This window comes from Puma concolor, chromosome B2 (genome assembly GCF_028749965.1).
Source record: "Puma concolor isolate L17-30 chromosome B2, mPumCon1.1.hap2, whole genome shotgun sequence".
In the NCBI taxonomy this organism is placed as follows: domain Eukaryota; kingdom Metazoa; phylum Chordata; class Mammalia; order Carnivora; family Felidae; genus Puma; species Puma concolor.
Window position 1 is genome coordinate 1,893,137 of NC_141671.1, and position 14,520 is coordinate 1,907,656.

General features: G+C 52.8%; 1 protein-coding gene and 1 long non-coding RNA gene across 5 annotated transcripts; one reads left to right on the forward strand and one right to left on the reverse strand.

The window, feature by feature from the left end:
- Positions 1–239: 239 nt before the first annotated feature.
- Positions 240–14,452, reverse strand: LOC147580575 (zinc finger protein with KRAB and SCAN domains 4-like). 4 transcript variants are annotated; one of them, XM_086705727.1, is made up of 7 exons: positions 13,333–14,452; positions 12,156–12,209; positions 6,827–7,282; positions 4,924–5,071; positions 3,782–3,864; positions 2,688–2,811; positions 240–1,776 (listed from the first exon to the last, which is right to left on the reverse strand). In XM_086705727.1, exons 1-7 carry the CDS (start codon positions 13,408–13,410, stop codon positions 914–916), a joined length of 1,806 nt encoding a protein of 601 aa, XP_086561853.1. In that variant the 5' UTR covers positions 13,411–14,452; the 3' UTR covers positions 240–913. The 4 variants fall into 4 exon arrangements, with proteins under 4 accessions (XP_086561853.1, XP_086561856.1, XP_086561855.1 ...); XM_086705730.1 differs by lacking the exon at positions 12,156–12,209 and having other exon boundaries at positions 13,889–14,451; XM_086705729.1 differs by lacking the exon at positions 12,156–12,209 and having other exon boundaries at positions 13,757–14,451.
- Positions 3,856–6,199, forward strand: LOC147580576 (uncharacterized). The gene is made up of 2 exons (XR_015250714.1): positions 3,856–4,932; positions 5,466–6,199. It is a non-coding gene; the product is annotated as an uncharacterized LOC147580576 (long non-coding RNA).
- Positions 14,453–14,520: the final 68 nt, after the last annotated feature.

The window sequence follows — 14,520 nt, forward strand, 5'->3', positions numbered from 1 at the left end:
TTAGGAGGCGTAGGTCGTGACTCGGTCTATCCTTTTCGGTGGAGTGGGCTATGGGCAGGATAGTGTCTGTAGCTTTAGAGAGCACTGGGCCCAAGAGAACGAAAAGGTGAGAATCAAGATGCTGAGCATTAGAGAATTTATCATTTTATTTTGATTTGATTAATTTTCATACAGTCCGCATAGAACTATTTTCTCTGCAAAGACTAGTGATATTAAAGAATGGAATCCCAAGAGTGGCACACATTCACAGTGATTTAATGATGAAGAGCCTGTTTGAGGTATTCACATGAAAATTCCTAGTCTGGGCAAGAAATCGGATTCCTTCTATCACAGTAATCCCACACGCACCCCACTGCCAATCCTCTGATTGGCAAAAAATGCACTAGATTAACTCAGAGTCTAGAGCCTCCGAATTAGACACAAGCACCACCAGGTTTCATGAGAAGTTCCTCACAAATCTAGTTGGTATTGTGATGCAGATCTACAAAGGTCATTTCAGTGTTAAATTTAATGTTTATTAGCACCTGTGTTTAAGGCACACTGGGAGGCGTAAGATGTCACAAATCTGACTGTGGAGGACCCATTATGTGGAAAATGAACAGTCACAGCAGCAGCCCCCACATCAGAGCCATCTCGCCAGGAGACGTCATCAAGTGCTGGCTGGAGGTGGTTAGCCAGTCTGGAGGCCCATTTCAGTCCAGTAGGTGAGAACAATCATTTCATGTCCTATCTCTTCCAGACAACTCTCCCAGAGCCTCCTATCAAACAAGCTGTTTCCCAGCCACCTTCTAGAATGTAGAAGACAATGCATCCCTCCAGACTCGGCCTTCTAACACAAGATGGCATGTAGCGGTCAGTAAAGCCTCAGCCCAGTTCTGTGAGGAATGAACAAATCTGGCATGTATGACGTGGCTCACTGTGATAGAACTTTCTTTCCAACATGGCTCCTCCGGTGTTGAACGAGGTATGAAGTTCGGGTGAAGCCTTTCCCACATGTGTCACACTGATAGGGTTTCTCACCAGTGTGGATTTTCTGATGTTCGATAAGGCTTCTACTCCGAGTGAAACTCCTGTCACACTCGTTACATGTGTAAGACGCGGGAGCCTCAACGTTTTCCCACTGGCTTTCCACCCTCCCCTGACTCTCCCAGGTCCCTGCACATTCACGATCCTGCACATTTTTATCGCCGTGGATCCTCTTGTGTCTGAGGAGATGTGAATTCCGCCTAAAAGCTTTGCCACACATGTTGCACTGGTACGGCTTCTCCCCTGTGTGGATTTTGTGATGTTCAAGGAGGCTGCAACTCTGGCTGAAGGTTTTCCCACACTCCTCACACTCGTAGGGCTTCTCCCCAGTGTGGGTTCTCTGGTGTTTGATGAGGTCTGAGCTGTGACTGAAGGCTTTCCCACATTCCTCACACTCATAGGGTTTCTCCCCAGTGTGGACTCTCTGATGGATGACCAGGGCAGAGCTCCCGATGAAGGTCTTGCCACAGTCTTCACATTCATAGGGTTTCTCCCCGGTGTGGATTCTCCTGTGTTTAGTCAGGCCTGAACTCTGAGCAAAACTCTTTCCACATTCATGACAGTAGTGCCGCCTACTTCCTGTGGCAGTTTTCTGCTTTCTCGGGAACCTGCCCTCCTGTTCGCCAGCTTCGGTGCCTTCAGGAATCTGGGCAGTGTCTTCACGCAGGGGGCGTGGTATTCCCCCAGCCTCTTGTACTGGCCGGACCTCGTCCACAGGCAGGGCCCGGATCTCGGCCTCTGTTTCACCACCTGAAATAACAAGTGGCCACACGTGGTCAGTGATGCCCTGCCACGCAGGAAAGCTGTGACTACAGTTCCACATACGCGGGGATGAGGGTTTCCGTACAAGAACGAGGATGGGGACGAAGGGGAGAACGGGTGCTGGGGAGGAAGGAGACTGAGAACGGGCCTGGGGTCATTGGAAGCAGGGTGATGGGGGGTGGAGGAGGGTGGGAAGGACCGTGCTGGGGACACTCGCAGAGGCTCGAAGTCCTGAGGACGAAGGCAGGGCCCTGCACTGGGGCTGGACTCCAGGAGGGCGGGGCAGATGGCAGCGGTAAGCAGGCACGCGTGAGGACTTGGAAGTGTTCCGTGCGACACAAGGAGAGCAGTCACGTAGAAAGCGATCGTCAGTCAGGGACGGTCCTCTTGGCTCTTATCCCAGACGAAGACAGGGGCCCCGACACGACGGGCTTCGGTGCTGACAGATCTGAGCCAGAGCTCCTGCTGCACCATGGTCGAGCTGCACGAGCTCAGACGGGTCAGGCTGTCCCGTGTGTCCTGCACCCCAATCTCTAGCTCACTTCTCGCTCTCGCCCTACAGTCCCACGGCCCATTTCCTGAGGACACCCCAGCTCTCGTCCTGTGTCGGAACTAGCAACAGAGAGGGGACCAACGGTGACAGCCCTACTATGAGCCAGGACTGTGCTTGGGGCTCTACCTGCCGTGTCCCACTTAACCCGGCCAGGACGCAGCAGGAAAGGGAAGGGAGCCGGGCCGGGAGGGTTAAAGATCGGGTCACGCACGTGGTTAGTAGCTGGGTTCAGAAACGGTGGCTCTGAACGCAGACAGAATTCAGACAGCGTCTTACAGCCCAGTAGGTTCTAACCGACAAAGGAAGCCACGAAAGCCTACGACGAACCAGCCCCCGTCAGTCTTACCCGGGGAGGTCAGGCCGCCGGGGTTCTCCCGCCCTTCATCTCCGTGGAAGCTCCCCCGAGAGGAATCGAGCCGCGCCCAGCCAGAGGAGAAAGCCAGGGCCACGTCTTCCGTTTTCAGCAAGCCCTGAAACGGCACACGGGCCTCCTAGTTCCTCTTACCCAGAGTCCCTCCCGGAGCCGGGGGCTGCGCAGAGGGGCTCAGGTGGTGAGGGGACAGTCCCTGAAGGCTCCGCAGACCAAGCCAGCACGGCACCTAACGCTGCTTCTCCCGGTCTTAAGTGACGGCTTCATCAACAAAACCACTGCGGAAGTAGAGTGACAGCACGTGAGGACAGGCGTCTCCACACAAGTGCTCCAGACACCGCTGTCTCCACACAAATACTCCGGATGCCCACGTCTCCACACAAATAAGCCGGACACCCTGGTCGCCACGCAAATAATCCGGACACCAGGGTAGAAAGTAAAGAGATTTGGAAAACGAAGGCCACGCCACTGCAAGGACCGGAACTGACCCCTGCTAGTGATGTGGCTGATTTGTATTAACAGTTATTCAGATACACTGAAACGTGGGTCTGAAGTGAGGAAAGTCAGGGAAGCCAGTGGACACCACAGAGCCTCCAGGGCGTGAAGGACCGGGTAAGAAGTTCAATCCAGTTTAAGTACAGACTGTTGCGGTCGTGTGACTAGTTGAGACACGTGGGCATGCCGTATCCGTCCCGGCAAGCTTAGGGACCACGTGGTTACCCCCCGGTAACAGGGCAGGAAAGCAAAAGAAAACCTTCGGAACAAAAGCACCGTGGCAACAAAAGCTTCAGTTTGCTTTTGCAGAATCACCCTTACTGATGAAGAAGATCCCACTGAAGAAGGGGCTGGCCAAGGACACGGAGTAGGGGTCTGGGAAACAGCACCCAAGCTAGTCATGAAATAGGACGAGGCTCCCAACTAGGCACCAGGAAGTCAGCGACAGACGACACTAGCATACACGAGAAAGTTGACATCCCATCTGGCGTTTGGCTGGAGGATGTAGAGGGGGAGGGAGCGACCCTCCCAGGATGCACCCCGGTAGCGAAGGGCAGGGAGGGGCTCCAGCTCACCTGGGGCTCTGGCGGCAGCCTGGCCGCCACCACTGCGTCTCCTCTGCAGCGCCCTCCCGGGGCAAGCCCAGGACCCTGGAGAACTAGGAAGGAAAGAAGCTCTGGATGAGACGTCCCTGGCACTCAGCCTCCCTGGCCTTCGGAATCCAAGCTCAAACACTGGGCCTGAAACTTCGTACAGCGTGTGTCTTCCCAAAGGCCCGATCCCTACCCGCTCCAGTCCCGGGGCCTAGAGACCTGTGCTGTGCTCTGCCGACACACAAAATCTATGCAAAAACGGCAGGATCCTTGGAAGGGATGGTGAGTTTAAACCACATAAAACAAGCTTTTCATCTGAAGATACTCTGGGTTTTGCTTGCGAAGGGGAGAAAAGTAAGATTTCGGTTAAAATGCCTTTAGGGGTCAGTAAGGGCTTTCTGCTTTGGTTTGGAAGAACTAGAGTCAAAGTAAAGCTGGAACCAGAAGGCAGAAATGGGCATCTGCTTGTACAGAACTTGCTCAGCGTCCAGAAGAACCCGAGGTCTCCCTGGAGGAGGCAAACTTTACATGGAACACAAAACAGCTGGTTTAGCTAGAGCCCGTGTTGGAAGTCAGGACTGCGTGTTGGCCGGCGTCTCAGTGCTGTGTGTCTTGGGACACGTTCAGGGCACGTGAGAAGACACCGCAGGACATACAGCCAGTCCTGTGGAGTAAATCCTGCTATTTTCATAAGAGACCCAGGGTTGAGACATTTATACTCTAATCCGCGGTAGTCCTGTAGTCTGTGGGATATTCCGACGGGCTTTACAGAGTCTGTTCGTTTTCTTCTTGGCACTTACCACTACTGGAATCTGTACTGTCGTGTGTATGTGCTCTCTTCCCCACTCGAATGTAAACCCCAGTGCCACCAGGAAGGACTCTGTCTCACCAGTGGCTGGTCCTCAGCACCAACCACACTGGCTACCACGTAGGAGGCATAATTACGTGTTAAATGAATGGGGAACCGATTCTTTCCAAACCACCGTTTGAAATTTACCTTTCAGTCTCAAAGTAGAGTCCGTCAGTGATGGCCAAATAACGTCGCGGTCAGCGCCCCTATCAGATGATCGTCAGTGAAGCTGGACGAAGTCTGCAGGTTCATGCGCCCAGAAGAGAACACTCACCTGTGCCTGGTAAGGCCCGTGATCCCAGAGATTCATGCTTGAGCAGAGCCCTCACCGGCTGGAACTGGGCACTCCGTGATCCGCGGGAAGGTGTCAGTGCTGCCATCTCGCAACAGACAAGCTCTTGGCCCTGGTCACCACCTGGGACCTAGAGGTTATTCATTCGTTTTCATTATTTGTCAGACATTTCTGGAGCACTTCCCATGTGCCTCAGAGTTTCCAGGGGCACGAAAAAGATTAACTCAGGTAACACAGACAACAACCTTGAGGTGGGTACCGTTACCGTGATCATTTCACCGATGAGGAAGCGAAGGCACACAGAGCATAAGCAGTTTTCCCAAGGTCACCCAGGTAATAAGTGGCGGTGCTAGGACGGGCGCTCAGGCAAGGGAGGGGACCCCAGAGCCCGTGCTCTTTGCCATTACCAGGTGCTCCCACACTGTATACGTTGTGCTTTTACAAAGACTTTTGGGAACTGGTGCTGGCTTTCAGAATACTCCTATCTTATCTGACAAGTGAGGGTAATAATTTCTCGTTTATAGGGTTTTGTTATTGGTTTTGAGAACCAAGAAAGATCACAGAATGTGAAATCACCTAACGCAGGACACACGGTCTATCCCCGCTAAAAGGTGGCTTCCATGTATTTATGGGCAAATTGCAGTTGTCAAGTTACTTTCTCACGTGCAGCTCAGAACTCCCCACATCTTCTGTAATGACTGAGGAGGCTGAAGCTAAGAGACTTGAAACGCCTTCACTGTGAAGGGCTCGCGGGCAGCGGGCCCCAGTGCAGACCCGGATCTCCTGGTCAGTGGTTAGGAGGCTCTGGCTGCAGTCCCCTGAAGGAACATTAACTGGTGCCCAGAGGACACCACCTTAGAGCAGACTGGCAAAGCAAGAAGAGGTGGGGAGATCAACCTGTTTTCCACCAGGGGTGTTCTCTAGCCTGGGGTCCTTGGACTCCTCCCATGTGGTCCATGAACTTGGAATAGGAAACGAGTACTTTTATTGTTACCAGCCTCTAAGGGAACGTGGCCTTTCCTTCTATCAGAAATCGAAGCAGCGATCGTGTGGCATAAGCCACCGCACTTCGCCACCAGTAGAAATTGCAGATGTTTTGGGGCGCCTGGGTGGCCCAGTTCGAGCCCCGCATCGGGCTCTGTTCTGACACCTTAGAGCCTGGATGGAGGCTGCTTTGGATTCTGTGTCTCCCTCTCTCTCTCTGCCCCTTCCCCGCTCATGCTCTGTCTCTCTCAAAAATAAACACTTAAAATTTTTTTTTTTTTAATTTTTTTTTTCAACGTTTTTTTATTTATTTTTGGGACAGAGAGAGACAGAGCATGAACGGGGGAGGGGCAGAGAGAGAGGGAGACACAGAATCGGAAACAGGCTCCAGGCTCTGAGCCATCAGCCCAGAGCCCGACGCGGGGCTCGAACTCACGGACCGCGAGATCGTGACCTGGCTGAAGTCCGACGCTTAACCGACTGCGCCACCCAGGCGCCCCTTAAAATTTTTTAAAAAGAAAAATTGCAGATGTTTTCACACCACATTACGGCACAACGAACAGTGTCAAAGTCACTCATGCTTCTAACGACTTTGAAACTGCACCCGGGCTATTGGGCCTGTGCCCAGGTCTTACTGATTAGTGCAACAATTTTAAAAAGCTCACGCATAACGTTGTCACTAATTTGTTTAATGCATTGCTGGCTGTATTTCAACATAATTGAGTTCTTCTGTGATCCTTCATGTATCTAAAACTTCTGTTACAAGGAGGGGCCCAGGGACTCCACCCGAGTGGCAGAGAGAGAGAGAGAGAGAGAGAGAGAGAGAGAAGTTCGGATGTTGACGGCACGCCCTGCCCTCGGCCCCAAGACTTGGGTTAGAAACCGGGCTCGGGGCCTCTACCTGCGGTGTCCGCGCCTCCAGCTGTCTCTGCAGGTGCTCCAGGAGCACCACCACCTCGTCCCCGCTCTCCGGGTGCTGTCCCCGCACCCAGGCCTGGAGCTCCGCGGGCAGGATGGTCAGGAACTGCTCCAGCACCAGCAGCTCCAGGATCTGCTCCTTGGTGTGTATATCCGGGCTCAGCCACTGGCGGCACAGCTCGCGGAGCCGGCGCAGCGCCTCGCGGGGCCCCTTGGCCTCAGGGTAGCGGAAGCCCCGGAAGCGCCGGCGCGAGTCTTCGGGACCCCGATGGGGGCTGGCGTCCCGCACGGGGGCAGAGGCCTCTCTGGCTTCCGTCGTCGCCACCAGAGGCCCCATGTGGTTCTCTGTGGGCTGGGCGTCCCAGGCTGTGCTCTCCGCCGATTCTGCAGCCATCCTGGATCTGGCCCTAGTGGGCCGCCGTGCTCCTGCAGGAGGATCCTGCTGGTGGAAAATCACGAGTAACCAGCGACAGTGCTGGCAGCCCCCTCGCTCAGGCCCGGGGGCCCAGACATTGCCAGGGGGCAGCTGCGGTTTCTTCTAGCTCCATCTCTGCAGCACCTGAAACCATAATCCCACAACAGGCTCCTAGGGATCCTAGGGGGTGGGCCTGAAACCCCCCACCCCCCATCTCAAGACTAGTCAGGAAAGAAACAGTGACTGCTCAGATCATCCCATTTGCAGCCTGCTCTGTGGGTGGCCTAGTTCTAAGACCCCAAGGAGTCCTGCCCAGGTCCCAGGATTTGAATATGATGATGTAGCTCGTAGCTCTCATGCCTGGACTGAGCACAAGGAACTGAATTCCACCAACTTCCACGAGCTTGTAAGCAGATCCCGCCCCAGAAACGCCCTACCAGCACCCTGAATTGGCCTTGGAAGACTGTAAGATGAGGAGTCTGCTGAGCCTGCCTGGCTTCTGACCTACGTACGGGATGGGGAATATCTGGTCATTTTAAGCAGATAGATTGTGTAGATTGTCACGCAGCAGCGGAAAGTGAATACCAGCTCCTTTTCTGCCATTAAGGCCGCACATTTGGGGGAAGAGTTTAGGAAAAGGCAGGCCCTGAATCAAAAGCAACAGGACTGGATTTAAGCCCTGGACACCTGCCAGTGGGGCTCCCAGTTCTCTCTGATGTTAGTCTTGCCCAAACAACAGGCATAAAACTGACCCAAATTCAGCTGAAAGTAGGGCTTCCCTAGGCCCCTCCCAGCTTTGGGCTGGAGATCTTTAGTGTCTGTGAGAAACATCAAAGCAGTGGAAACCACCACCGTGTGCTGCAGAGTGGCTGCACCTCGTCCTTAGCAATCCTCACCCTGCCATTCTTCCTCCCCTTCAAGCTGAACTTCTTGAAAGGAAACGTCCAGACTCCGACTGCAGTACCGGCCTCCCGCTGGCCTTCGGCACACTGTCAGCAGCAAGCCACCAGCGGTGACCACTGAGAGCTCCTGCGCCAGAGGTGCGCCCCCAGCTGGCCTTTTCCATGGCTGCTTCTCAAGAAGCTGATGCTGCTGTCCACTTCCGGAAACAGTCTCGTCCCCGATCCCGGGCCCCACTCCTGCTTTTCTCCTTCCCATTTCTTTCCAGCCCCCATTTACAGCCTGGTCAGGTGAACTCTCCCGCCAGACAGCCGGGCTCATGATCTTGGCTCCAATGCTTCCTTACTGAGTGGCCGTGGCAAAGTAGTCCACATCTCTGCCTCACCTCCCCCACCGTACCAGGGATATTGTGAGCATTAGGTATGTGCATACAGTTCTTATGACACTGCCTGGCTGGTGGTAAATAGCACGTAAATGTCAGCTAATAGCATATAGTTCCCTGGCCTTTCTCCATTCTGTTCTTCACCCTTTCCTTTCTCCACATTCTTCCCCAGGACTGTCTTTAACCACCTGCAAGATTTTAACTCTCACTTCTAGGCTAAAGACTCCTAATCCCTATTCTGAACTTCCTCCCAGGCAGTTCTGGCTGGAAATCCTACAAATAAACCCAATTCAGACCATGCTGGTTTTCTTCCCCCTACTCTGCTCCTGCCCCAGTCTGGCATTCTCTAGAAACAGCAGCACCACCTGCCAGGTTTTCCCTCATCTATTCTACCCTTGGGATGTCTCCAGAGCTGTCCCTTCCTGTCTGCTCTTGCCCTTGTCCTGGCCCAGGCCCTCAGCACTGTCTCTAGCCTTTTCTGCTTTCAATGCCTCTCTTCCTCCCCACCTTCCCCCCCAAGGGACCTCTTCTAAAATACATACTTAGGGGCGCCTGGGTGGCGCAGTCGGTTAAGCGTCCGACTTCAGCCAGGTCACGATCTCGCGGTCCGGGAGTTCGAGCCCCGCGTCAGGCTCTGGGCTGATGGCTCAGAGCCTGGAGACTGTTTCCGATTCTGTGTCTCCCTCTGTCTCTGCCCCTCCCCTGTTCATGCTCTGTCTCTGTCTGTCCCAAAAATAAATAAACGTTGAAAAAAAAAAAAATTTTTTAAAATACATACTTAATCAAGTCCCTCCTCTGCCATTCCTTTTTTTTTTTTTTTTTTTTATGTTTGTTTATTCTTGAGAGAGAGGGAGAGAGAGAATCCCAAGCAGGCTCCAGGCTCTGAGCTGTCAGCATAGAGCCTGATATGGGGCTCAAACTCACGAACAGTGAGATCATGACCTAAGCCAAAGTCGGACACTTAACCGACTGAGCCACCCAGGTGCCCCTTTCCGCTGCCATTCTTACCCAAGTAAAGCACTTGTTTCTTCTCACACCCACTACTCATCCTCTGTCCCCATGAATTGGTAAATAAACTCTGGTCCTGCAGGCTGAGAACTGCTAAATGCACCCAGCCAAGGAGCCAGTGGGGCTCAGGTAGGGCTCACCATCCAAGGCCCTCAGATGGTGTCCAGTCAACGGAGGTATCGGCTTTTCAGTGGGCACAAAGTTTGCCCAAATCTGTAGGAGGCCAGCTGCTGCCCTGACAGCTTAACGTAGTATTTGTTTCCAGGATGTCACATCTCTGCAGGCCAGCCACGCCAGCTCTGAAGCTGGAATGCCCCCTGCCTAGCACCTTTTCCAGCCTCTTAGGCAGAATGAGGTCTCCTCCCCTGACACTTCCTACCTTCCTCAGGAAAACCAAACGAGAGCTTATGGAAAGCACACCGGAGTACTCAAATTCGTATGAAAAACAACAGTTCTTGTGCATCTTTGTTCTCTATTTAAAATTCTGCCAAACCTGATGGACTGTGAGCCTCCTGCCAACAGCTCTGTCTTTAGCTTACCCATGTTTGTATTCCTAGGTCCTGACACGTAGTAAGTGAACCGATGAATGAATGCAAAAGCATTAGAGACGAAGGGTGCCTGCTTGGCTCAGTCAGTACACCATTTGACTTGTGACCTTTGGGTTGTGAGTTCAAGCCCCCCCAAGTTGGGTGAGGAGCCTACTTTTAAAAAAAAAAAAGCACTAGGTAATTAGTTATTTCTGTAAACCATGGATTCTCCACTGGGACACCACTGACATTTTGGTGGGATTAACTGTGTGTCTGGGAGGCTGGGGGTGCTTCCCAGTAGAGTAGGATGTTCGGCAACCCCCCCCCCCCCCCCACTAAATGCCTGTAGCTCCGTCCACCCCCAGTTATGACAATCGAAAAAATGTCTCCAGACATTGCTGAATTTTACCTTGGGAGCTAAAGGGCCATAGTTTAGAAACCCTGCATTCACAGAATGTGCTTAGTCTCAGTTTGGGAGTAACTTGGGACCAGAGGAGGACTCCCCTGGCAGGTGAGTCAGGGCAAAGCTGCCCCCAGGGAACAGAGGCAGGCACTGTAGGGAGCCAGGTGTCCCCTGGTTGGACACCAGCAGCAGAAGGGTGTGCAAACAGGCTGGGGGTCTGTGTCCCCTGCAGACAGTCCCAAGGAGGAGCCAAGGGAGGGGTGACCACTGCTCTGACACTGGGGAGTGTCCGATGTCAGGAGGGTCACAGGAGAGCCACCTCACAGGACAGCAGGCATTAACCGTAACTAGTGCCAGCACCAGGCTGCGTAAACTTCCACTCCTCATGGTTAGAACACGGGCATGAGGGTCACATCCCACCTCTGCCACTTGTTTGCTGAGTGACGCTGGACATGTTGCCTATTAACTTCTCGGTACCTCGGTCTCCCTGTCTCTAAAAGGGAGATAACAAAAGGGTCTACTTCGTGCAGTTACACACGTGATCTCTGTAAAGCACTGAAGAACGCTGTCTGATACACAGAAGCATTTATTGGAATAAATGGAAGAGGATGGGATTATAGATCCGTCCCCTCCAATTTGAGCACAGACAGGTAAGAAAACTCTTCCCCCACCTTTCCTGCCACTCCCCCCGCCCCATGAGTCCACTGATCCAGGAAAGGGAGAAGGGAAGAGTGGAAGGGAGAGCCCTATCAGGCTCTGCACTGACAGTGCGGGGCCTGCTTGGAATTCTCTCTCTTCTCTCTGCCCCTCCCCTGCTCGCTCTCTTAAAACAAATAAACATCAAAAAAAAAAAAGAGAGGAGGAGGGAAAGAAAAATGTCATAGATTAAAAAGGACTGAATAGACAAATCAGCCAAATGCAAACGGTAAATTGTATTTGGACCCTATAGGGGAAAAAAATAAAACCAGCTGTAAAAAGGTCGTTTCAGGAGTGCCTGGCCGGCTCAGTCAGTAGAGCATGCAACTCTTGACCCTGGGGTTGTGAGTTTGAGCCCCACGTTAGGTGTAGAGATTACTTAAAAATAAAATCTTAGGGACGCCTGGGTGGCTCAGTCGGTTGAGCATCCAACTTCGGCTCAGGTCATGATCTCACAGTTCATGAGTGCCAGCCCCGAGTTGGGCTCTGTGCTGACAGCTCAGAGCCTGGAGCCTACTTCAGATTCTGTGTCTCCCTCTCTCTCTGCCCCTCCCCTGCTCATGCTCTGTCTCAAAAATAAACAATAAAAAAATAAAAACAAGAAAATAAAATCTTAAAAGACATATTTCAAACAATCAGGAAAATTTGAATACAATATTAAGGAATTACCGGCAATTTTGTTGAGTGTGATAATGCTATGATTACATTAAAAATCCTATTTGTGGGGCGCCTGGGTGGCGCAGTCGGTTAAGCGTCCGGCTTCAGCCAGGTCACGATCTCGCGGTCCGTGAGTTCGAGCCCCGCGTTGGGCTCTGGGCTGATGGCTCGGAGCCTGGAGCCTGTTTCCGATTCTGTGTCTCCCTCTCTCTCTGCCCCTCCCCCGTTCATGCTCTGTCTCTCTCTGTCCCAAAAATAAATAAAAACGTTGGGGAAAAAAATTTAAAAAAAAATCCTATTTGTTAGAAATTAACATTGAAGTACTGTAGTTGTATTTATGGGTGAACAGAGATGATCGCTGGAATTTTCCTTAAAGTACTGAAAGAGGGAAACAAGGGAAGGAAGGATTGGGGGGGGAGGCAAGGGAAAGAAAGAGAGAGGAAGGAGGGGATAGAGGTATGAAAGAAAATGGCCAAAACAGGGGCTCCTGGGTGGTTCAATTGGTTAAGCTTCCGACTCTTGTTCTTGGCTCACGTCAAGATCTCACGGTTTGTTTAAGTTTGAGCTCCCTGTCGGGCTGTGCACTGATGGTGCAGAGCCTGGTTGGGATTCTCTCTCTCCCTTTCTGCCCCTCCCCTGCTCACACTCTGTCAAAATAAACTTAAAAAAGAAAAAAGAAAATGGAGATAGATAGTAGTTGTTAAAGCTCAGTGATGGGCATACTGGGGTTCATGGTAGTGTTCTCTCTACATTGATCTAGGTTAGATATTCCCCCACCCCCCATTTAAAAATTAACATCCTACCTTCCTTTTTCCCTTCCTGAGCAATACAGTCTAGAAGCATTTCGGTGGGGTCACACGAGGTGAGAGGGCCTTGGCCAGCCACCTGGGAGCCCAAGTGGTGTGAGGAGGGCGTCCCCAGAGCTAGGGGGAGGCACGTGTGGCAGGAAGATTAGCACTGATTCATCACTACCATCAATCTCACATTCCCCATCCAGGTTTCACCACCGGTGGTATTCGGGGTCTAAGCCCAAATGAACAGAGTGAGAAGGCAGTGGATTGGGGGACCTGCTATAAACAGGAAGTGTGATCAAATAAGTAAATATCTTGAAGATAAGGAGAGCAGAATTTCTCATTATCATAGAAGAGAGTTACAAATATGGAAAAAAAATCTAGTGTAAGTCCTGTTATTAGGACTGGAGTTAAAGGTGTTGGGGTATGAACTCAGTTTCCCAAACTAATTTTAAATAGTAACAAGGAAACCTACAAGTAGAAACAATAAGTTACAGACAAATACATCAGGCTAGCACGTAGGGCTCTCCTGGAGGCTTGCAAACTGGAAGATCTGCAGCTCGGGGACAGGACCCGTGACCTCTAACACTGGGGTCCGAAACCTTCACTGTTAAACCATTCCTGCTCCTAGTGAATCCAGGCGCCCCGAGGAAGGGGCACTCCCAAATTTTAAAGCCTTGGGGGAGTCTCAGCATCACAACACACAACACCAGCTTGGGTCTTTGCTTAGGGACAGGCTCTTCTTGAGAGTATTTTATTTTCCTTTCTAAAATCGAGAAATCGTTCATCACGAAGAAAACTGACAGATGGCCCTAAAACTTAAACGTAAGAAAAGCCAAGATCACTCATGAAAGAGAACAGGCCGTCATAATGAGAAGTAACAATAGCAATGATAACAGCAAATCTTTGAATCGTTCTTACTCTGTGCCTGGTGCGTGTTACGCATCTTAACTCGCTGAAGCCTCACAACAACCCCACGACTTAGGTGATATCATTTTCCCCGGTTTACAAAGCAGTCAGGTGAGGAGGCACAGAGAGATCAAGGGACCGGCCAAAAGCCACAAAGCCAATACGTGGGGGATGAATCGAACCAGACGGCCCGACCGCACAGAGACTTAGGACCCGGGCACTGACCTTGTCTTCGAATGGAGCGCGACCTGGCCCCCATCGTCGCGGCGGGTGTGTGTGCGTGCGTGCGTGCGTGTGTGTGTGTGTGTGTGTGACCCGGAGTCCCGATTGCACACACTGCGAGGCTGCGGCACCTACCCGGAGGCGGGCGCTGCCTCCCCGGGGTCCCCTCGCGGGAGGAGGCGGCTCCTCGGCAACCCCAACCAGACCGGGGAAGCCGGCTCGCCGCACCCCAACAGTTCCGAAAGTAGCGCCCCCGGGGCGGGGCGTGGCTGCGGCTGCGGCTGCGCGAAGGACTTTTGGGCCTCTCTAGCCGCCGCCGGCCGCCACTCGGTGGTCCCAGCCACCAGAGCTCCCCGCGCCTGACGTCCGCGTGCGCTGCGTGGTCCCCGCCACCTGCGAGCCTGGCGCGTGGCTGTCAGCGTGCACTCGGTGCACAGCCGCCTGTGCTCCTGGAAGTAGTCTCCTCACTGGTCCCCCTTCGTCTCAGATGCTTCCCATCCTGCGACCACAGCCACAGTAACACGTGCTCCCATCACCTAACTTCTGCTGAGGGACCAGTACAAGTCCCATCCTGCGCCATCCAGCAGTGGTCACACACAGTCCTGTCGTGCTTCTCCTGCTTCTCACCGTGCTCCTCCCCTGGTCCTCGTCCGATGCTCCCCGCGCTCCTCCGTGATCCTCCGATGCTCTCCACGCTCCTCTCTGATCCTCCTCCGATGCTCCTCCCCGGATCCTCCTCCGATGCTCCTCCCCGGATCCTCCTCCGA